Genomic DNA, 23663 nt, shown 5'->3' on the forward strand with positions numbered 1-23663 from the left:
TGCATAGCTACAGATTTAGCATCATAGTGTATTTTTAGCCAGGTGAGTCTTGCACTCCATGTTGAAGAGGGGCAGGTGGCACAGGAGCGGAGAAGAGGCATAACAAACCCTACAGTTCACCAGCTAGGTGGCAGGGTTTTTCTTCCTTTCTGGTTCTTCTGAAGGAAAAGTTGTTTCACCAGCACTATTATGGATGCAGCCAGTCACACGCTGGCCTTCCAGAAAAGCCCAGACCCTTGCAGCACTGATTCATGAGCTGACAGACCATTCCTGATGGGTCCAGGCTGCACGTACAGCTGTTCCCCCAGCCCCCTCCCTTTCCGGTTGTCCAATGTGTCATATTAGAGGGTGATCAGTTTACACATGCTCCAGTATGGTTTCCTTAAGCTTTGAGAGGCTGTGGTTATATATAAAGCCCCTCACTGAGGCTGAAGTACACAGCCAGTTGTATTAGCAGCAAGTGCTTCACATTCTTAAGGCTCCAGCTGTCAGGAAGCAAAGGGGAGCTGCACAGATCTGGGTAAGTCTCTCTACTGGGGCATAGGAGGAAAAAAGGAGACGAGCAAACAAGCCATTACTCCCAAGCATGACGCTGCCTATAGACCAAGCAGAAGAGCTGCGTCTCTACCAGCAGACGCTCCTCCAGGATGGGCTCAAAGACATGCTGGACCACAACAAGTTCCTGGATTGTGTCTTGAAAGTCAAGGGGAAAGAATTCCCCTGCCACCGGCTGGTGCTGGCAGCCTGCAGCCCCTATTTCCGGGCGATGTTCCTTTCAGACATGGAGGAGAGTAAGAAGAGGGAGATCGACCTGGAGGACGTGGACCCTGAAGTCATGCGCAAGATTCTCCATTACATCTACACCTCCGAGCTGGAGCTCACCGAGCAGAACGTGCAGGACATTTTCTCTGTGGCCAACATGTTCCAGATCCCCTCCATCTTCACCGTCTGTGTCTCCTTCCTGCAGAAGCGTCTCTGCCTCAGCAATTGCTTGGCTATCTTCAGGTTGGGCTTGATGCTGGACTGCGCCCGCCTAGCAGTGTCCGCCCGGGATTTCATCTGCGACCGCTTTGCCCTGGTCTCCCGGGATGACGAGTTCTACCAGCTCTCCCCTGATGAGCTCATTGCTGTCATATCTACCGATTCCCTCAACATTGAGAAGGAGGAGACAGTCTTTGAGGTGGTGATGAAGTGGGCGGAAGCCAAGGACCGCGAGAGCCGGATCCAGGCCTTGCCGATCGTCTTCGAGAGCATCCGTTTCCGCCTCATGCCCAAGGATTACATCAGGGACCATGTGGAGAAGCATCCCATTGTGAAGTCCAGCTCGGAGCTGCTCAAGAAACTCCAGGTGGTGAAGGATGCCAGCGAAGGCAAATTCATGGTGGTGAAAAAGAAGAAGGTGAAGAAAAGCAGTGAGACAACAGCTGGGGATAATGCTGTCAATGGAGAAGTGGCCGAGGGGGATGATAATGAGGAGGATGCCCTCCCAGGGATCTTAAATGACACAATGCGCTTTGGGATGTTCCTGCAGGACCTAATTTTCATGGTGAGCAGTGCTGGGGCAGTGGCCTATGACCCCAGCGCTAACGAGTGCTATTTTGCCTCCATCTCGGCTCAGATCCCAAAGAACCATGTCAGTCTGGTAACCAAAGAGAACCAGATCTTCATAGCAGGTGGACTGTACTACAATGAGGACAACAAAGAGGACCCCATGAGCTCCTACTTCTTACAGGTACCGGCTTCGTTACTCTTTTGCTTCTATGGTCCACTAGAAAGATCATTGATTTTCAGGTTCTGTATAGCACAAAGCCAATGAAACTCACCGTCATGTGTGTTAGTTGTATTTGGCTTGTGTGCCCCTTACAAAAATGCATGCCACAAGCATTGTTTTGCTTTGTCAGACGTAGAGACTGATTGAATACTGCTCACAGTTACACATTAAGTCAATGGCTTGTTACATAGTAATATGTAGGCTGTGAAAATATTTAGATACTTGTGTGATGATACTACAGAAAACTCTGAGATAGATTAGAGAGAGAGAGAGAGAGAGAGTGTATATTGGGATAGATTAGATAGATAGATAGATGTGTTGCAAAAAGTTTGGAATTTCCAAATAGGGCTATTGCAGTGATGACAGGGTGAGGATCCTTGGCCTATGTTATGAGGATGTTGGACTAGATGATCATAATGGTCTCTTCTGGCCTTGATATCTATCAGGGAGGTTTTTATTTCAAAGCTGGTTTGTCCCTGTCTAACGGCAACATGTCTTGTGAGCTGGTACCAGGCTAAGCACTGTTTGATTTTGCAGCCTTCTGTTCTCTGCCACATTCATCTGTCTTCCACTGAAAACCATGCTAGCAGTCTCATTCACTGCTGTTTTACGGCATTAATTTCCCTAGCTAACAGTGCCCTGGATGCACGCTGAACCCCAGAAGTAACCAAAGACATCTGTGATTAGCAAGAGAGGTGGGAACCAGCCATCTGAACCTAGGCCTGTGCTGTAACTCAAGGCCATCTTTCCCCTCAGCAAAATATGCAGCTAACACTAGGAGCCTGCCTCTTCCCCACTTCCTATGCTCCGGGCTTACAGACACCCAGCAAATCCTGTATCCTGCCTCCAGCACTGACCAGTACCTGTAACTACAATCAGCAATACTCTACAGCTGATGCTCCAGTGGAAAGTGAACAAAGATCATAATGCAAGAAGTACTTGTGTATAATGCTGCACAAAGCAGAGGGTGTGAAACAACAAGCCCCTCCTTCCCCCCAATCGGGAACCCCATAGGTATAACGGGCCTGATTCTCCACTTGCCTTTGCCACAGACACCTGCACAGAGTGAGTGTGAAATGTTACTATTCTGACCCAACAGGGTTTTACACCCACTGGGCTCAGGTGTAAGTGACACACACAGAGAAGGCGGCAATGAAGAATCAACCCCATCCTAGCTGAGTTCCTGGGGCTACCTAGCTTGTCCACTGCATACCAGGGCAAGGACTAAAGGCAAAACAAAAGTGGGGAAGTCAAGGAAGGGGAAAGATTCCACTCCCACAGCCGTTTACCTCTTTGCACCGCTCTTCACACTGACTGGAGGCACTGACAAGCAGAGAACATAGACAACATTTGTGCTCAGCCTGCGAGAACTAATGAACAAACACTCGGGAGTACAATTCTGCTGAACATTGCTGACTAGTACAGTCGCTGGCAAGGTAATGCCCAGAGATCCCCTCCAGAGTCCCTTTCCCTGCAATTAGCAGCTATGCCAATTAACAACCTGTTAGTCTGCTGCACAGAGAATAGAACAACTCCCTTTTTAGTTGCTCCAGTACCAGCGAGTGGGAGTTGGCCCTGCATAGCAAGGAAGGTCCTGTTAAATCTTCATGTCTCTCTTGCCTAAATCCAAACCTTAGCAGCAGAGCTGAAGTCTCTTCATGGTCCCATTGGCTAAACTGCAGGAGACAGGAGTTCTAGATTTCCAGATGCTGCTCCCAGTTCTGCCACTGCTTGTCTGTGATGCCTTGGGCAAATCACATAACTGCTCAGTTTCCTCGCCCATAAAATGGGGACATGGCTAAATTCATGTTTGTGAAGTGCTTTGAAATCCCTGGATGGAAGATGCTATACAATTTCAAAAGTAGTCATTACTACTATTGAACTGTGCTTTAGCTGACGGGGCCCTTATTAATACAAAGCAGTTTCAAGTCTTTTTCAGTCAGACCTTGAGAGAAAGTTATATCTAAAAACATTGGTACCATATACATATTACATATATGCATCCGGGTCCATCAATATAGAGCAGTGCATCTGCTGATACAGGCTTCTAGGGGCCCAATTCTTCTCACTGAAGTCAATAGAATTAGACCAGGGATAGGTTTAGTCAAACAAGTTGGACAGACAATGATAAAAAATGAAAGTTCAGATGCTGATTATAAAAAATAAAGGTCATAAATCCAGAAGTCTTGCAAATTTTAATATGAATGATTATTCAGCTAAAAATTCATACACCTCTACCTCGATATAACGCTGTCCTCAGGAGCCAAAAAATCTTACTGCGTTATAGGTGAAGCTGCATTATATTGAACTTGCTTTGATCCACTGGAGAACGCAGCCCTACCGCCCTGGAGCACTGCTTTACAGCATTATATCCAAATTCGTGTTATATCGGGTCATGTGTGGCAGAGCTCTGACCTTGCTCCCGTGGGTCCTGTGCTTCTAGGCGGTTTATGCTAGCCTCAGTGGCTCACTGTGACCCTCCACGTAGCCCTTCTCTCTCTAGGGCCAGGGTTACAGTCTACTGAGCCCTTTTCATCATAGGCCTCAGGAGGTTGGTGTGAGAGAACTCCCTCGTCTCTAGTTCAGCCTCCTGTGTCCTGACAGAGGCCTGACTGTCCCCTCCCAGGAGAAGTTCTTGTAGTGTGGTGGGGAGGGAACCCGGCCCGGACTTCTGCTTCTGGGTTCCAGCCCAGGCGACCCTAATGGTAGCAGCTGTGGGCAGCCAACCTATTCATCTGCCAGAGTTGCACATTTCCCTGGGCCACTTCACCCACAGCTCTCCTGCTTCTTCCCTTTTCACCCTTACCTTAGGGCCCTTAACATGGTCTGAGGGTGTTTCATGATCAGCCCTTCAAGCCACAACTTCCTCGCCCCTGGCTCCCCTCTGTCTTTGACTGAGATGAGCCCTTTTTATAGTATCAGCAGGGCCTTAATTAGAGTTAGGTGCGTCACAATTAACTGAATGGCCTCACCTGACTCTTTGCAGGTTAATTAGAGTCAGGTGTTCTCATTAGCCTGGAGCAGCCCCTGCTCTGGTCAGTCAGGGAACAGAAAACTGTTAACCCAGTGGCCAATATATCTGCCTTCTGCTATTCTGCTGTACCCAACTGGCCTGGGTCTATCACACGTGTTATATCAGGGTAGAGGTGTGTCTAGAAGTGCATTGTTTTCTCTTTGCCATTTGTTATTCTCAAGTAAAATAAACTTCAGTCATCCAATCAGAAAGAAGACATAATAGCATGTGACTGACTGGTCACATGAAATAAATAACAAATAGACTGAAAATGTATAAACAGTTAACATACACAGAAATTAAGATCATGAGACGTACTCAGATGCTTTAGTGGTGTGAGCCACAATGTATCTGGGTAGATAGTTGGACCTGGATATGTCATAGTTAGAGCAGGTGAATATTTTTCCAATGGAACAGTTTTCCATCAGAAAATACTGATTTGACTTAATCAAAATGTTTCATGAGAATGTGTTGATTAACATTTTCGACAAGAGATTATCAAAACATTTCATTTTGAGAACTTTGAAATGTTTTGTTTTGATTTTATCATGTTGACTTACGTGCTATGTTAATAGTATTATATCATACCATACTGTAGGTCATAGCGAAATGATAGAGTCAAAATTAAACATCTCAAAATATTTCATTTTGCAAAAATTTCCAAGAATTTTTGACTTTTTATCCCATTTCAGGACAAATCCAAATTCAAAATCACAGAATTTCCTGCAGAAACAGAAATTCCATGTATTCAGTCAGCTCTAGTCGCAATTCACAATGAATATTAGGAGCAGGATCTAGGCACTCGGGTATTACAGAGATGAGTGCGGCATAAGAACATATATAGACTGGAATAAGTATTATTCAACCACCTTTACTCTGGATGCAAAACCCATTAGCGCTCTTTGAAGTAACTAGCATCTCTCCAGGTGTGGTCTGAGGGTCAGCTGTGCGCAAGAGATCCCCTAGATCACGGGTTCTTAACCCATAGCCCAATCAGGACACAGCTGTGGCCCATGTGACATCCTCAGGGCTGTACAGGTAGTATATATATTGTACGGATGCAATCCATAACGGTAAATAGGTTGAGGACCACTGCCCTTGACAATACTGTCTGCTCACAGGGACCATATTCTGCTTTCGTACGTTAATCCCCACTGCTCATCTCCAGCATGGCACCATCTCTTCCCCTCTCACACCTGATCATTAGAAAAAAAACAACAAAGGAACAGGGAAAGCCAGTTGACTCATAAAGTGACATTTATTTTCAGTGGCCACCTAATGTATTGGCGGAAATTGGATGCCTTGAGGGAGGTGGGTCTTTAGCTACAGGTCTAACAAAAAGGTACTAGTAACCAGGGCTGGCTTTAGCAAGTGTGGGGTCCAATTCGTGGGGCTTGTACTCCCCAGGCGTGCCACTGAATCCACATTACCAGCGGACCTCCCACAGGTGCGCCGCTGAAAGCCGCCTGACTGCTGTGCTTGGGGCGGCAAAATACACAGAGCCGCCCCTGGTGGCAGCAGTGTCCTCTTCATAGCTTAGCCCTCCAGCCAAGTCACATTAATATCGTTCCTGCTTCCAGAGTATCAAAAGCCATTTGAGACAAACAGTCCCAAGTGGTCAGCTCCCCATTGCCTGGTCTGCACCACTCCTCCAGTGGCTGGTAGGGGAAACTGGGCCCGCCCTCTATACTAGGTTCCAGTCCAGGGACCCTCAACCCAGCAGCTCTAGGCTTTTACTCTCCCTGTCCTTCCTGCTTTAGTCTGGAGATACAGCTCCAGATTTAGTCTCTCCATACTTAGTCTGGAGAGACCCTGAAGCAACAACCCGTGACAAACAGGGCTTCAGGCAACAACTAAAGCAGACGCTCCCTGCTGCGGAGTCCCACAGCACTGGCTGGAACAAGTGCTGAGCAATGCAAGGTCATTCACCTGCCCCTCTCTCTGCTCAGCGAGACTCAGAATAAACAAGCTGCTCACCTGGCGCGGGGAGAACTGGACTAGCTGTGCTCCAACACCAGCGGGAGCAAGTGAGCAACGCCACTATCAATGGTACCGATCTGGTCCCCCACCAGCCCCAGGATCTGGGCACCTCCCAATCTTTATCCTCACAGCACCACTGTCCCCAGGGGGCAAGGAGAGGCACAGTGATTTGCTCAAGTTCACACAAGGAGAGCAGGGAAGTGAACCCTGCTCCCAGGGTGGCAGCCTAACCACCGCACCCCAGTCTCATCTAACCCAACACAGCCTGTCAGACCCAGAAGCTCAGACCTGGGGCCCTGTAATTTTGGGTACTATCTGGAGCTGGACTGAGTACCACCAGCTCCCATTGACGTTAGTGGAAGTTATGGATGCTGTGCACCTCTGAAATTTTGATCAATCGGCTCTCTGTGGCTCAGTATCCCCATCAAGAAAATGGGGCTAATAAACATCCCTGTCTGAGTCAAGAGCTTTGATCTTTGAACTAACTCACCAATTTCATAGAAATATACATTTTTATGCACGCACATGCACCTCTGCCCCATGCTTATATAGGATCAATACCAATATCTTAGGCTCCCACCCCCTGGCTCTGCAGCTACAAATAATTAGCAGACATTACCGGCAGTGCAGTGTTGTGATTCACCTGACACAAACAGGGAAGCAAGCAAAGAGAGCCAGATCGGTTTCCGATTGCAGTAGAAGCAAAGGACGAGAGTGCCAAGTGATCATTGCCAGGTGGGAAAAGCACTGAATCACCATTTTATTCTTATGTTACTCAGGGCAGTGGGCTGCATTACGGACAATGCACAGTTAACTCCCCTTGCCGAAAGCTATTATGGTGAAATCTCTTTGGAAGACTGGGAGACGGAGCTAAAGCTGAGGTGGTTGTGGTATGTGAGCTCCTCCTGGCACAATGATTGCTCAGTAACTGAAATGTTCAAGACCAGCTTAGCCCAAGGAGACTGAGCTGTATATAAACGTACCAAGTCATCGTAGAGTGATCTTCTGTGAAAAAAGCAGAGGCCATTCCTACAGCTCACTTGGGTCCTGTTTATCGCCATACTTGTAGGAGCCCTCATCATGGAGCAAGACCCCCCCTGTGCAAGGTGCTGTACAAGTCCCAGAACAAAAAGACAGTCCCTGCACAAAGACCTTGCAGGCTAAGTTTAAGACAAAAGCCAACAGGTGGATGCAACTGGAGCACAAGGAAAAAAGCAAGGAAAGGACCCACAGAGAATCTCCACCCTAGGGCTGCTTTGCAGGAGGCTGCAGAACCGGGCGTGCCCTTTGCTGCTTGTAGGAGTGGGCTCCGCGCTTTGTCTCTGCATGCTTGGCCCCTGATCTTTTATTTGAATTTAGCAAATTGACAGAGTAAGCAAATCTATTCTTTACACGCCAGAGAGGGACTGGAGCAGTGCATGCTGTACCCTCATGGCTATTCCTTTCCTTGCAGTATGACCACCTGGACTCCGACTGGCTGGGCATGCCCCCTCTGCCTTCCCCCCGCTGCCTCTTTGGCCTGGGAGAGGCAGAAAACTCCATTTTCGTGGTAGGAGGGAAAGAACTGAAAGAAGGAGAACAGACCTTGGACTCCGTCATGTGCTATGACCGACTGTAAGTACCTGGAAAGCGAAGCAGCTGGGCTGGGGTGTAAGAATGAATCAATCTGTACAGGGACCTAAAAATTGAAGTAACATCTAGAGACAGTCTTCAAATGCTAGATCCAGTCACCCCAGCAACTGGCATTGTCCCAAATCCAAATCCCTCCCCTGTGGCTCTGATCCATCTCTGGTACCATCTGTTGGGTGTATTGCAACTGAAACCTCCAAGGAAAAGGGGACTGAGGACATTAAGGGGCAGCCACTCAACACTCACTGTATCAAGGGCCAGACTATGCCTTTGGCTATGCTCACACAGGAACTGCCCGGAGATCTCAGAAGGCAGGATATGGCCCTGAATGTTTTGGGCGCCGGGGCAGTCTCATAGGTATGTAACAGCTCTAAGAGGACACCTGTCGGCAAACAAGCCCCTGGTGGATGGTCATGGGCAACAAAACTGGGCTCTGGTCACAACCGCAGTTTATGCTGCCGATAAAGGGATTCAGAGTCTCTCAAACCCAGACCACTCAGAGGTCCAGATCCTCCAAGGTTTTGTGGAGGATACTCAGAGGATCAGATCCACTGAGAATTCGTTGGCCTCTTTTTACAACCAAACTTGAAATGAACCTTTTTCTGGAGGATTGCAGCCCCTGCCCCCAATACACCCCATAGTATGCTCTCCTGTGCCACCCAGCTGTTGAGCATCATATGCTCAGAAGCATGAACGTCAGTTGCCCTTGCAATCTCAATCCCAGCGAACGGAGCTGTGGACAAGAATAAGTGATGCAAGTGACTGCTCAGGGTCTCAGGTATTATGGCACTGTGCACTGATCTGGCACCAAAGGGACCAGCCTGATTTCCCTCCCCTCTGGCAAAGAGACCAGAAAGGGAGAACCCAGGCTACCAAATTCTCTTTCATCTCTGGGAGCAGAGAAGATGGCGTCATACCAGTCATTTCCCTGTAAAGCTAGTTGCCTCATTACTATCATGCAGCAGTGAATTCCCAGGGTTAATTATACATTGCGTAAAGTATTTTCCTCTCTCTGCTTCGAGGTATTTGCATTCCAGTTAGTCTGAGAACCATGCTGCATGGTTTGAAAAATTAAAGCATATGCCCACTCCTCCGGCTCTTATATTTTCCATAATCCAGCCATCCAGTGCAACCCATTATGGACTCAGCTTTTAATGAGCAAGAAGCAATGAGTCATCTGTAAAGATGGAGGTTCATCCACTTCTATCCAAGAATAGGATCGTACATAAAAGATTTGGTCTAGGTCAAACAAGAATTATTTGTGGAAAGTTCTATGGCCTGTATTATACAAGAGATCAGACCAGATGATTACAATGGCCCCTTTGGGCTTTCTCATCTGTGAATCATAACATCTCCATTCCCAATACCTAATTTTAATCTACTCTGCAGAAAGCCACATGTCTCATGTTCTTCTCTGGGAAAAAAGAATCAAACTGGCTTTTCCTATTAATCTAGCAGACACCTCTGGAAGTATAGGAGCTGTTCTGCTTCCCCATAGTGGTTAAGACTAATTTTAGCATATGCTTTGTATTATGCACTATGAAATGCCTGAAGTATTAAATTTCACTGAAAGGCAAACAGAAATGAGAAACAATCTTTCCCAGCCTGCCTGCAATAAGCAGGAATAGCTAGTGAGCTGGAGTCTTTTGCTCAGTTTATAGTTAGACATGTTTGCACTGCTTTGTTTAGGCATGTCTGTTTCATAGGCAGAGATTTCAAATCAATTCCCATTCCTATCAACCATGGTGTTTATCTGGGCCTTAAAACTCTCTTGGGGAGGAGACTGTCTTTGCTAAGTGGCCTGAAGTGCATGTAGCTGAAAAAGTCGATTACCAGGGAGAGCTTTCAGATCCTCTTCTATGCAACTGGGTTTCAAAGTGACCAGCACAATAATCATAACGGCCCCACTTTATCGGCAGCTGAAATTTCTGCAAACTGTCTTACCTATTGATAGATGGATTATTCCTGTTTGAATTAGGGGTTAGACTCGGTAGATCTAAGGCCAATTCAATCCAGAACTTTTCGGTTTCTATGGAAGTGCCTTCCACTGATCTTCAGTCTGTGGAAAGAGAAATCTGTCGGGGTATGAGAGGGACTGTTTGGAGTGGTGTGTGCAGTGTTTGGATACCATGGTCTAGTGGCTACAGGATGGAGTCAAGAGAACTCCATTCTAATCAGGGCTCTGACTGTGACCTGCTCTGGAAATGCAGGCAAGACACTTAGGTCCAGATTTTCAGATGCGGCCTCGAATTTTAGGTGCCGCCATATTTGGATGCCCAATGTTAGAAAACGAGAGCCTGATTTTAAGCGGTGCCAAACACTCAAAACCCCAGCTCAGTGTCACTCTCAGTTACCCCCAAATTAGTGGTAACTTCTGAAAATGTGACCGTTAACCTCCCTGTACATCGGCACCTCCCCCTCTGTAAAGCCAGGATAATGCAGGAATAGCTACCTTACAGCGGTCTCAATCAATGAATGTTTGTAAAGTGTTTGAGATCCTGGGACAGAAGGTGCTGTAAAAACATGAAGCCAAATACCACAAGTTAAGCAGCCGAAAGGATGCTACAGAAAAGAATGGGCCTTATAGCAAGTATCCCGTATGTCGTTTCTTTTTCTTAGTGGTCGACTATGAATTTGTTAATGAGTTTTTAGACTCCATGCATTTTGGGCAGGAAGTGCATCCCACCTATGGGATTGGAAAGCACCTAGTGCCTTCTGGATGCTCCCCCCAGCTAAACAATATAACACCCTTGTTTTCCGTAATCCTTATACAGGTCATTTAAGTGGGGCGAGTCAGATCCGCTCCCCTATGCAGTCTATGGTCATGCTGTGGTATCAGACAAGGATCTAATCTACGTCATAGGAGGCAAGAGAAGTGACAAGTAAGTGAAAGAAGAAGGGATATAAAAGGTGTGGGAGGGGCAAAACATCGCTCATGGCACACATCCTAGGTCATGTCTAGAAGAAGGAAGTCGCAGAGAAAGCTCTGTTGGGTACATAAGTAGCGTTCTAGGGTAACCAGCAGATGAAGGAGTGGAGGGGAACAGATGGATCAAATTGGGCTGGGGGGCTAAGACATGGAACCTTTCACTTCCAGGCCTCTGGTCTGAGTCCAGCCTTGATTGTGTCACTAAAGTTTCTCTCAGGGTCCTTGGGTCCCCTGTCTAACTCAATTGAGATCAATGGGAAATCTGCACAAGGATCAGGGACAATATAAGGCCACAATGCAGAAAGGACATCCTCCTCCTTCCCCATATAAACAAGCATAACGAATAGCAGGAGAAGACAGAAGAGACATGAGAATCCCCTTAGCAGGGAAGCTGCCTGGCATCAAACCAAGGATCTCTGCCCGGGAGAAGGCTGGTCTGACACAGCAAGACCCAGCTGTTGCAGCCCCAGCAGGAGTAAACAACCTCATGAAACACTTTATCAGGCCCAGTTGCCATTTATTATCTGCAGGAAACAAGGCCTCAGCATAACCCGCTGCCTTAAATGAAAATTCCAGCCATTGAAAAATACCAAAAATAAATATTGACAAAATAAGCCCAGCCTACCACAGCAAAGGCAGGCCCGGAGCCAAAGAGATTACAGTCTGGAAAGAGGTTATATACTCCGCCAGATACCTCCTAGATTGTAAGATCTTTGGGGCAGGGACTCTTTTTATTAATTTCTGGTACAACATCAAATTTCATCATCAGTACTTAACAAATAAGGCCTGCTGCCGGGTGCATGCATGCAAATCCCTGATTTGCATATAGCTAAACAGACACATATCTAGCAGCGGTGGGTTTGGGCCCTTTGGGATGTCACCTGATGTGCTGGCGTGCCACTAAGTCAGCCTATTCTGCCAGCCAGGGTCCCCTTTATCTGGGCAAGGTTCATAAGCCTCTTCCAGCCAAGCACACGGGCAGGGCCATGCCCAGCTGCACAGAGACAGAGATCTGTTCTGGAAAGATTCAGCCTTAGGGGCTCACCCCAGCACTCTGGTGCCCTCTCCCTTTAAGGGGCACAAACCCAGCGGTTTTATGAAATTTGCCCCTCCCTCAGTGTGGAGGGAGAGATGCACAACTTCTTGCCACCCTGCCCAGTTAAAAATTACATAAACTGGGTTATATTATAAACAAGAAATAAGTATTAACTACAAAAGGTGAATTTTAAGTAACTAGAAGAGATGACAGAACAAAGCAGATTACTGAGCAAATAAACCAAAGCATGCAAGCTAAGCTCAATACACTTAAGAAACAGGTTATAAAATGTAATTTCTTACCCTAAATGTTATTTTAGGCAGGTTGCAAAGTTTCTGTGGTTCAGAGTTCCAGTTCTATTTCTTTTCAGACTGGACCCGTGTCTCAGTCTGGAATCCCCACTTCTCTTCCCTTCAGGTGTCTTTTTCAGTCTTTCTTCCTGGGCAGATAGGCCATGGAGAGGAGGCCATTTGCCTTCCTCCCCACCCTTAAATAGGATTTACATAAGGCGGGAATCCTTTTTTCCCCAAAATTGACCCCCCCTTCCTTTCCAGTGGAAAGTTACAAGAAGTCCCAAGTAATGTTTAGTATCAGGTGACAAGACCACCTGATTCTGTAGAATCACAGCGTCCATGAGTCAGTGGCAGTATGGAGCGTCCGCAGGAAGGCCAAGCCTTTTCACAGTCCATTGTCCTCTCTCATGCCCATCAGCCCTGTCTGGCTTTTCCATGGTTGTTCCTAAAGTGTTGGCAGTGGGCATCACCCAAAGTAGCATAGTTGAAATACAGACACATAGTCAATATTCCTAATTTCAGATACAGAAATGATACAGGCATACAAATTGGATAATCCCATTCAGTAAATTATAACCTTTCTAACGATATCTTGCAAGATCCATCTTGCATAAAGTACATCTCTGTTATGTCATATTCAGATCATAAGCATATTTTCGTAAAGAATATGGAGTGAAATGTCACATACACAACACCACAATCAGTGCAGAGGCACTGAGCCCATGGTGTTCCATGGCTGAAGCACCATGGGGAAAAATTAGTGGGTGCTCTGCACCCATCAGCAGCCAAGCTCCACCCTCCTCACCTCCCCACCTGAGTGCACCATGTCCCCACTCCTCCCCGTCCCTCTCAGTGCTTCCCAACCCCCTGCTGCCTAACAGCTGTTTGGCAGTGCTTAGGACTTTCTGGGAGGGAGGGAGAGGAGTGGGGACATGGCAAGCTCAGGGGAGGAGACGGGGCAGATGCAGGGACTTGGGAGAAGGGGGTGGAATGGAGGCAGGGCGAGGGCAGTGCAGGGGCAGGAAGAGGCGGTGCAGGGGCAGGCAGAGGGGAAGTTGGAGCCTATGACAGGGTGCTCATGGTCAATAGCCTATACAAAAGAAAGGTGCCTGTTGTACAAAGGAAGGACATCTATTGATGTGGGCTCAACAGTAAAATGCACTGGCCCCAAATTCAAGTGTAACAGCAGAGTCTGTAAATTACAATCAGTTGCTGACTTAGATCGATACTCCAGAATCCCTCGGCACAATGGAACGGTTCCATGTAATAATTCAGTGGGGTTGCTTTTCCCTCTTGCCCTTTTTCAGGAAGTGCCTGAACAAGATGTGCGTCTACAACCCGAAGAAGTTTGAGTGGAAGGACCTGGCTCCCATGAAAACTGCCCGTTCTCTGTTCGGAGCAACCATACACAATAGCAAGATCTATGTGGCAACTGGCGTGACCGACTCTGGCTTGACTGACTCGGTGGAAGTGTATGATATTGCAGCTAACAAGTACGTACCATGGCTCATCCTTGGAATGAAAATGCTATAGCAGAGGTGGCCAGCCTGTGGCTCCGGAGCCATATGCGGCTCTTCAGAGGTTAATATGCAGCTCCTTGCATAGGTGCCAACTCCGGGGCTGGAGCTACAGGTGCCAACTTTCCAATGTGCCGGGGATTGCTCACTGCTCAACCCCTGGCCCCAGGTCCCAGCCCCTACTCCTCTCCTTCCCCCAAGGCCCCTGCCCCTGAGTCTGCCGCACCCTTGCTCCTCCTCATCCCCCCTGCACCCCTGAGCTTCCTGCACACCACAAAACTGCTGATCCTGGAGGGCGAGAGGCTCAGGGATGGAGGGTTAGGTGCTGATCAGCGGTGCTGTTGGTGGGTGGAAGACACTCGAGGGGTGGGATTTGACGGTGGGCTGCTGACATATTACTGTGTCTCTTTGGCAATGCACATTGGTAAATTCTGGCTCCTTCTCAGGCTTGGGTTGGCCACCTCCGTACTATAGGGAGCAGCTGCAGGAGTGTATGAAACAACCTGCCCCCAATCAGCCAATGATTTGGAGCTGTCTTGGCTCCATTCATCCAGCTCTCTGTGCAACTGATGCACCTCTTCATCTGGTGTTAATTATTGCCAGTTGCCAGGGGCATTTGTCTAGTACCAGATGCTTGCTGCAGTATCAATAGCTTGAATGCACAGAGAGCCTGGACAGTGGGATCACTCAACCATGATAGAGGCAGAAGGTCTGAGCTGTTGCATCCCCAGACACTGGAATGGGGTAGCCTCCCAGTCCAGATATCCAGATATATCGCAGCTTCCAGGGGCGACTCTCACTTCTCAGCCTGGCGAGGGTGTGAACGAAACTCACCTGGGAGGGGAGATTTCTGACTCCTTCCTGCTCACTAATAGCTTGATCCCCACTGGCTTCAACGGGCTTGAGATCAACCCCTGAGAGCGCATCGGGCACAGGCCATGTAGCTTTAGGAATTCAGAAGGGAAGGAATCCTCCCAAGGGCCCCTGCATGGTTCTGTATAGTCTTAGATCCACTCTGTTGCCCTACCCCAAAAACCCCTGTGAGTCTGGTGCTCTGTAGTATGCAAGGGGGTGCAAACTCTCCCCTCTCTCCTCCTACACACACTCAGCAGAAGCCCACCAGTCACATTCTGTAATACATGATTGGTAAGCTCAGATGCCCCAGTGAGGAGTGCAGCATAAGAACCTATACAGATAAGAATAGGATAGATTGTTTCTGGTGTATCCAGGGTCTTCTGCATCTCCCGAGGGGAGCTGTGGGTGCTCAGCATTCCTGAAAATCAGGCTGTGGATGTCTGAAATAAGGCACCCCAAACTGGAGGCTGTTTTTGAAAAAACTAGCCCCAAGCAACTTGCCTGAGGGCCACACAAGCCGGCGAGTAACACTACTGGGATTAGCACTCAGACGCACCAGAGTCCAGGCCCACAGCCATGCTGAGACAGCTGCACTGATAGAGGGCACCCAGAACACCTTGCTAACAAGTCTAACCTTTCTGCCTAGCAGGTGGGAGCCCTTCACTGAATTCCCCCAGGAGCGCAGCTCCGTCAGCCTGGTGAGTCTGGCTGGCAGTCTGTATTTACTTGGTGGATTTGCCACAGTGGAGACAGAGTCAGGAGAACTGGTGCCAACTGAGCTCAATGACGTTTGGAGGTAAGAGACATCACCACAGCGAGCGAAGGGCATTGCTGGGGGCTGGGTTCTTCTGGTGTTTTAACCAGAGGCGGTTTAAAATCTATTCTCTTGCCTTGTTTTTATTGCTGTCCACTGATCGCTCACTTCTCCCCTGCGACTTTAAAAAGATGTAAAAAATGAAGAGGGGAGAGAAATGAGGGCCCCAGAAATGATTCAGAGGCTGGCGAGAATGCCTGACAGTGAGCAATTTAAGGAGCTCAGTCAGTTTAGCTTATAGAAAAGACGACTCAGAAATGACAATCATAGTGTATCACCTTCACGGGGAGAAAATACCACATCCTTAAGGACTCTTTAACTGAGCAGAGAAAGACAGAATAAGAGCCAATGGCTGGAAGTTAAAGCCAGACAAATTCAAACTGGAAATATGGGACCTTTTTTTTTTTTTTATAGTGAGGGTGGTTAACCACTGGAACAAACTAGCGAGGGAAGTGCTGGATTCTCCATCTCTTGATGTCTTCATATAAAGACCACGTGCATTTCTGGAAGATACTCTTTAGCCAAACACGGCTTATTGGGCTCAAAACTGGGGTAACTGGGTGAAAGTGTACAGCCTGTGTTATACAGGGGGTTACACTCGCTGATCATAAAGGTCCCTTCTGGCCTCGAAGTCTATGAAACTGGAAATTTTAAATCACCCTTTAACCAAGACCTTGTCTGCACTAGAGAAATGTTGCACAACGTTTCCCGCTAGTGCTAACTCTGGGGTTGAGCCCCACTGGTATGTGATTAGTTTTGGTGGCAAAAGGCAATTCAGTGTTCCAAGCGCCATGCTGATCAAATCTGCTTTGAATCAAGACAAAATATGAGACCACTCCCCAAGCAGGTTGACTGTCAAAACCTAACAAACTTGAGAGGAGAGGGATCTATGGGATGAGATCCTCAGTTGTGTAAATTCCCTGAGCTCCACTGACTTCATTTGAGCCATGGCATTTTACACCAGCTGAAGATCTGTCTCTATCACTTCTCTGGCACGGGATCATATCAAAGCTAGGTGGGTATTTACCAAGTGATGGGGGTTGTTTAAGTCTTGGGGGCCTCAGTCCAGTCCCCAGTGGAAAAATACCTACTTCTTCAAGACATCTCTAACTGGTACCCTCATCAGCAGTCTCAGCAGAGAGACCACTGCCATTCAGTCCTTGGGAAGTGACCTATCCCGCTCTACTAGATGTGCCCCATCAGGGGTAGGGGGGCAGGTATACTGGGAAGGTATCATAAGGAAATTTGCTAGCTGATGCCTGTTACTGTAGCAATTCTGTGGAGTGCATTTAAGCCTCAGTCTGGCATTTTTCATCAACTCTAAGAGCCAAATTCAAAGTCTGTTGACTTCAATGGACTTTAGATAAGCCCTAAGTCTATATTTAAATAACAGAAATTGACCAAACAAGCCCTACCTACCAATCTTGGTAGCTGTCATGATATATGGAATCATAGTCCTAAACAAGAGGCATGTATTAAAGAAAACAAACCAGAGCTACTGACACAATCAAACAGGTCTCCACACAGCTTGAGTTCCACTTCTGTCTCTCTTGTTTACCAGACACCACACCCTATCTGGGACTCTACACACAGAGACATCTAGTGGCTGAATAACATACTGCAAGTAAACACATCACTAAAGCAGCACTGAATCTGACTATTTGTCATACCCAGAGCTGGGACAGAGAACAAAGTTGATGAGAATAGAGTTTTTTGCTAATCATAATATTTTGTCTCCCTCCCTTCAGGTATGACGAAGAAGGGAGGAAGTGGGAAGGTGTCCTCAGAGAGATCCAGTATGCCTCAGGCGCCACCTTCCTTCCTGTGCGCATGAATGTTTTACGGTTAACAAAGATGTAAATGACACGATGATTTATGTTGTTCGTGGGTGTTTCTAAGTTCACATTTACTCATATAAATGGGGTGGGGAGGGACTATTTTGGTTAAGTCAGAGAAACATATCTGTGATTTGTTGCCTTTTTACTTTACCCAGCAGGGAAAGGGGAAGGGAAAGAATTCGAATGGATCCTTACAGGAGCTTAAAAGCTAAAGCACTGCTTAGAACCCAGATCTGGAGACCACAAGGAGCTGTGGTGGCCTGAGCATTGGACTCATTCTCTCTCTAGGAACAGATTTGATTCCCTTTTCCTGTCCAGGAAAGGAACAGTAACCACATTTTTCCTTCAGGGCAGAATCCTCTGTTTTCCAGGCATTCACATCCTCCCTTTCCCCATTTTCTCCCTCCATCCAACAAGGCCCTTCATCATCTCAACCACTCTTCTGACTGGGGAAGGCTGAAGGCCAATCCCAAAAGAATGAAGCAAGCCAGAATGGCACAAGGGTCACCCATGAAAGGGAAAAGGTTCAGAGAAGGACAACTAAAACGATTAGGGGTTTGGAGAGGGTCCCATATGAGGAGAGATTAAAGAGGCTGGGATTTTTCAGCTTGGAAAAGAGGAGACTAAGGGAGGATATGATAGAGGTATATAAAATCATGAGTGATGTGGAGAAAGTGGATAAGAAAAAGTTATTTACTTGTTCCCATAATATAACAACTAGGGGTCACCAAATGAAAGTAATGGGCAGCAGGTTTAAAACAAATAAAAGGAAGTTTTTCTTCACACAGCGCACAGTCAACCTGTGGAACTCCTTGCCTGAGGAGGTTGTGAAGGCTAGGACTATAACAGGGTTTAAAAGAGAACTAGATAAATTCATGGAGGTTAAGTCCATTAATGGCTATTAGCCAGGATGGGTAAGGAATGGTGTCCCTAGCCTCAGTTTGTCAGAGGGTGGTGGTGGACGGCAGGAGAGAGATCACTTGATCATTACTGTTAGGTTCACTCCCTGTGGGGCACCTGGCATTGGCCACTGTTGGTAGGCAGGATACTGGGCTGGATGGACCTTTGGTCTGACCCAGTATGGCTGTTCTTATGTTGTTATGGAATCTCAGACTCAGCTCCTCCCCGCACTCGGTAGCCAGCCTTACCACATGAGGGTCAGTTGTCAGTAGCAAGGGAAGCAGCAGATCTGTGCCGTAGGCATTTGGATCTGATCTGAAGCACGTAGTGCTAAGCAAGGTGAGAAACCTTGGCCATTCTTTTGAGCAGAACTCATGCTAGAAAGAAAAGAGTAAGTGTGGGAGTGGGTAGGGGGATTATGCCTGCTGGCACAGCAAAAAGTGCACTCGAAAGATAAGGCTAAAAGGAGTGAACTCTGAAGAACAGGTACGATCAGGTCAGACTATGATGCTAGATGTCTCTGACACACACACACCCTCGGACTGACCTCCACACCTGCCTTTTGAGTTTTGTTTCCTTGGCCTCATTTAACCTTTACATTCAGGTGCTTTCTGCTCCCTTTGAGCAAGTGTTAGAGAGGCAGAAGGGGGGAAATGCTTCTTCATGTCATCAGGCATTAGTTCTGCTTCCCACTAAGTAGAGGACCTACACGTCCCTTCATCTTTCTCTGACTCCTAATGTAATTAAAGAATGTCCCTTGCTACATTTTCTATTGTAGCTTTCCTGATTTTGTCCTTACCAGCTTGTGCTATTCTTTTATACTCCTCCTTAGCCATTTATCCATATTTCCACTTTTTGTAGGATTCTTTTTTGATGTTCCAGTCATTAAAGACCTCTTGATGGAGTCATCTTGGCTTTTTACTATTCTTCCTGTCTTTCTTTTGCATCAATGGGTAAAAAGTAAAGATAAAGATCTGTAACAAGTTGATATATCTATTTGCTTAAGAGCAGTACTTTGATGTATGCTCCAAAGAGGTGAGGGCTGCAGCATGGGAGAAATCCTCTTTTTGTGCTAGCAGCCGCAGAAGCAGTTGACTTGTCCCTATAGTCCTGGTAGTTTTATATCTGTTCAGCATCCTACCAATGAAATGTGCATTTTTGGGTGCCAATAACAATTTTTGATAGAGAGAAACACAACTGTACTTCTAGTGGACACAAATCTTTGTTGAAGGGAAAGTCCAAGGACTCCTATGTTACCTGACCAGTGTTTTATTTTACAATAAAAAAAATGTGAAAGACACACAGCGTGTTTATGAGTGAGAGTGTGTGTGTGTGATAGAGAGCGACGACCATTCCATAGCAACTAAACATTAGAATCAAATTGCAGCTGCACTGAACAGGTTTGGAAACTAGTTGTCAGGAGCACAGCTGGCTCTGAGGCTGGGTGCTAGGCAACCCAGCAAGCTCAGCTGGTCCCCCTGAGCCTTCTCCAAATGGTCCTGCTTCCTAACTGGGCACAGGAGCCTGCAGCCCGCTGCTTGAGTCTGGCAGCTTCAGTGGCTGCTCACCGTGTCCCATGCCTGCAGCAGTGCCCTCCCTGCTTCTGCCTCCTCCTCCTGCTCCAGCCCTGTTCCTGCCTTGCCCCCACTTTGGTCTAGTCCTTCCCTTCCTGCTCTGATTCTGACTCAGGCTCTGACCTTTGCCTTTGCTCCTCGCCTCCGACTCTGGCTTTATCCGCCAGCCGGTACCTGACTCCTGGATCTACCCTCACTATTCCTCCAAACTACCGCCACCCCCCCACCCCAGGGACGGCCCTGCTCCACCCACTAGGTCGGCTGCCTACACATGGTAGCCCACGTTAGTATTACGAAAGTCAGTTCTGTGCACTGGTTATTGTGCCAACAACCTTGACCTTGATTATCTGAGGTCACCCTTCCTCCATGCACACATTAAGGATAACACATAATCTAGCTAAGCTTTTATACCAACCTAATTCCTATTATTATACTTATTGTTGGCATCATACGAGCACCTGGATGCCCCCATGGAGCTTGGGGAACCACTGGGTTGGTTGATGTACATAGCTAGAGGCAGTCCCTACCCCTCAAAAGTTTGCAATCTAAATAGACAAGACACAGGGCAGGAAGGGGAACAAGTAGGTGGAGTATCTTGCTCCCAGAACCAGAAGTCAGTGGCTGAGCTGGTGACGGTGTCAAGCACTGCCTCTGACAATCAGGCCCAGTGGCTGGAGCATGGGTCACAGCCAGGTGTAGAACTGGGCCAAAACCAAGGGTGTACCTGGAATCGAGATCCAGGGACAGGCCAAATCGGTACCGAAACAAGGGTCCAGATACGTGCCAAAGGTCAAAAACCAGGGAGAGTCCGAGGGTGTCGGAAGGATCAGGAGGCGGAGGCTGAGCTGTAGCAGGTCAGTGAGGAGCAGAGGCTAGTGCAGGGTCAGGGCAGGGCTCAGGCAGGGCTGGGAGTCTCTGGAGCTTGATGTCCTGCAAGGCAGCAGCAGGACAGTTCCTGGGCAAGTAGTGCCGTTGCTCAGACTGAGTTGCAACTCTGCCAGGGCTGTGGAAATACCTGGGTCTTGGGTCACTTGACCCAGGCTCTGCTTGGGGACAGTTGGCTGCTGCCAGCCTGAGGGCTGAGTGGTCGCAGCACCTGAGTGAGTAGCTCTGGTTTGGCTGCAAGTTTGTCTCAAAAACAGAGCCCAGGTCTCCTGAGTCCTCGTCTCGTGTCCTGTCCACTGAACAACACGTACAGCGCAGTGCGTGGCAGAGCACTGGACTCCTGTCGCTTTGGAGGGGGGCCTATAAAATGTGGTCGAGAAGCAGTGGTCGGGATTCACCACCTCAGCCATGTCACCCCTGGCCTAACTGGCCACAGGGAGAAAGAATGTCACCCAGAACACAGAAGGACTGGTGCCTCGCTCTCAATAACCCAGCACATGCCAATGGATCAGTTGTGGGCCTCTCAGTAACTAACAGCCACTCACCATGGCTCTTGCTCTGCTCCTCTCCTCTCTTTTCTTCTTGAAAAACAAAGCCTTTGGAAGCCACTGATAGTTTCTATTCAGCTCCGCCTCTGTCCCTTCGATCTGTCTCCCTGTCCAGCCCCATCAAGAGACCATGTGTAGCTGTCGCTGCACCAGTTTCCCCCAGCTGGACAATGCTACACGGTGCCCACAGCGCACCAATGGTAGGCAGAGGAGGAGGAGGAGGAGATGAAGATTCTTGGCTACCTCAGCTAATTTCCTCTCTCCTGCTAACAGAGGCAGGATGGCACCAGATGCTTGATCCCCCATCAGAGGAACCATGATTGCTCGGTGGCTCCGAACCAATATCTTGAGCTACTCTCTTTGGGCCAATTCTGATCTAACGTCTTCTACCAGCATAAACCAGAAGTGGCAACAAGAGATTTACTTTAGTGGAGAACGAGCATGAGATCAGAACCTCTCCCATGTATCATCTTCTAATAGAATCCAGTGTTAAAACAGGGGAATTGGGTGAAGCAGGGCTAAAATGTAAGGGCTCGATCCTGCAAACTGCTGAGCACTGGCAACTCACATCAAGGTCAATGAACGCAGAGGGAGATCAACATCTTCCAGGACTGGGCTACAAGTGAGAATATCCAGGAAGAAATTGTATGGATTTTACCTAAAACTCCCACAACCACAATAAAATCACAGAGATTTTGTGGGGAAAAATGAACAAATTTTGCCAACATTCTCAGCAGTTTCTTCTTGTCCCTGTATTCAAAACAAGAGAAAATAATAAGTCTTATTTGTGGCCATATTTGCGCTACCTACCCAGATGACAGGTTTAAAAAAAAAGAACAAAAAAAAACCCTGAAAAAACTATTTTTGTAACATTATGACTTTTAGTCCTTACCTGGAGTCAAAACGAAGCTGAATCCAGGAGGAAAGAAAGGAAAGAGAGCGCCCCATTTAACGAATATACTGTCACTAGCTTCATTATTTAATGCTTCAAGAATGTATTTCGTTTCCGTCTCATGTGAACGATAGATGCTATGCACTCAGCAGTACTATCAGAGGAAACAGAATGCACATAGACCACTAGTAAATATTAGCACCAGCCGACAGAGATGCCTTCCTGCACTGCTCTTTGTCTAAGCACAGCGACAGGAGTCCAAAATTATGATGCTATGTACACAACTCTGTGGTTATGAGGGAAAATTATTAATCATGGACACATGCATCTGACTGGCTTCTTTGTTAAACTAGGGATGGGCACCGTGAGATCCTGGAGCAGTACAGGGCGTGACTGCTTGCTTAACTTTAAGCACATCCCTATCCAGCGAAATTACACTGAAATCCATGGAAGTTAGGAGCCTAAATATGCGTGAGGATCTGGGTCTAAGAGCCTGATTCAAAGCGCACTGGAATCACTGGGAGACTTTCCACTGACTTCATGGCTTGGATCAGGCCCATGGCCATCTGCTCAAAATTAAGCATATGCTGAAGTGCTTCTTCTGCATCCTTTGAAGCAAATGGCAAAGCTCTCACTTGCCTCTGTGGTGGGAGATCAGGTCAAGTAACTACCTTGACCTGGTTTTGTGGCTGTTCTTTTAAAAAGCAGTACATATGCCGGTGTAAATCAGGAGACGAAGCTGCTCAGGCTGTGTGGCATCCCAGTAGATGAAGATCTGGGCCAAGGTGCAGATCTGATTTACAAGGAGTAGGTAAAATCTGCTAACATGAAACAACTTGCCCTTTCTTAACATGCACTCACAGCCCCCAAAACAATCTATACACAAATGGTTTTCAAGCACTTGACACTGAGGATGGACAGTTTGGCACAAAAGGATGGACTGAACCTAGGGTCCTGAAGGCAGCTTCAGGCGAGGGACCAGTGAAGCCATCTCCTTCCTCATTCTCCTCCCTGACAGTGATGTGGCTGATTCCTGAAAAACTCAGCTCTCTGGTCTATCTCCCCTACCTTCCACACCTATCCTTGGGGGCTAAGACTCTGTTAAAGAAACTGGGGAAACAGGAAAAGTCTGGGAGAGCATCAGTGACACACGCACACAGGAGCGTGTGTTCCTGTTTGGAGATAGTTC

At 47.5% G+C, this 23663-nt stretch overlaps 1 protein-coding gene across 1 annotated transcript; it reads left to right on the forward strand.

The window, feature by feature from the left end:
- The first annotated feature begins 493 nt into the window (after nt 1-493).
- On the forward strand, nt 494-19875 carry KLHL40 (kelch like family member 40). Its single transcript, XM_032772438.2, has 6 exons — nt 494-1732; nt 8218-8378; nt 11168-11275; nt 13959-14144; nt 15673-15819; nt 17586-19875. Exons 1-6 carry the CDS (start codon nt 587-589, stop codon nt 17695-17697), a joined length of 1860 nt encoding a protein of 619 aa, XP_032628329.1. The 5' UTR covers nt 494-586; the 3' UTR covers nt 17698-19875.
- The last annotated feature ends 3788 nt before the right edge of the window (nt 19876-23663 follow it).

This window comes from Chelonoidis abingdonii, chromosome 2 (assembly GCF_003597395.2).
Source record: "Chelonoidis abingdonii isolate Lonesome George chromosome 2, CheloAbing_2.0, whole genome shotgun sequence".
Taxonomy (NCBI): domain Eukaryota; kingdom Metazoa; phylum Chordata; order Testudines; family Testudinidae; genus Chelonoidis; species Chelonoidis abingdonii.

What these genes read in the sequence shown, in the direction of transcription:
- KLHL40 (XM_032772438.2), top strand. Translation starts at nt 587, where the DNA reads ATGACGCTGCCTATAGACCAAGCAGAAGAGCTGCGTCTCTACCAGCAG. An exon ending in GTCATGTGCTATGACCGACT is followed by an intron (nt 8,379 to 11,167) that starts GTAAGTACCTGG and finishes ATCCTTATACAG; the next exon opens with GTCATTTAAGTGGGGCGAGT. An exon ending in TATGATATTGCAGCTAACAA is followed by an intron (nt 14,145 to 15,672) that starts GTACGTACCATG and finishes TCTGCCTAGCAG; the next exon opens with GTGGGAGCCCTTCACTGAAT.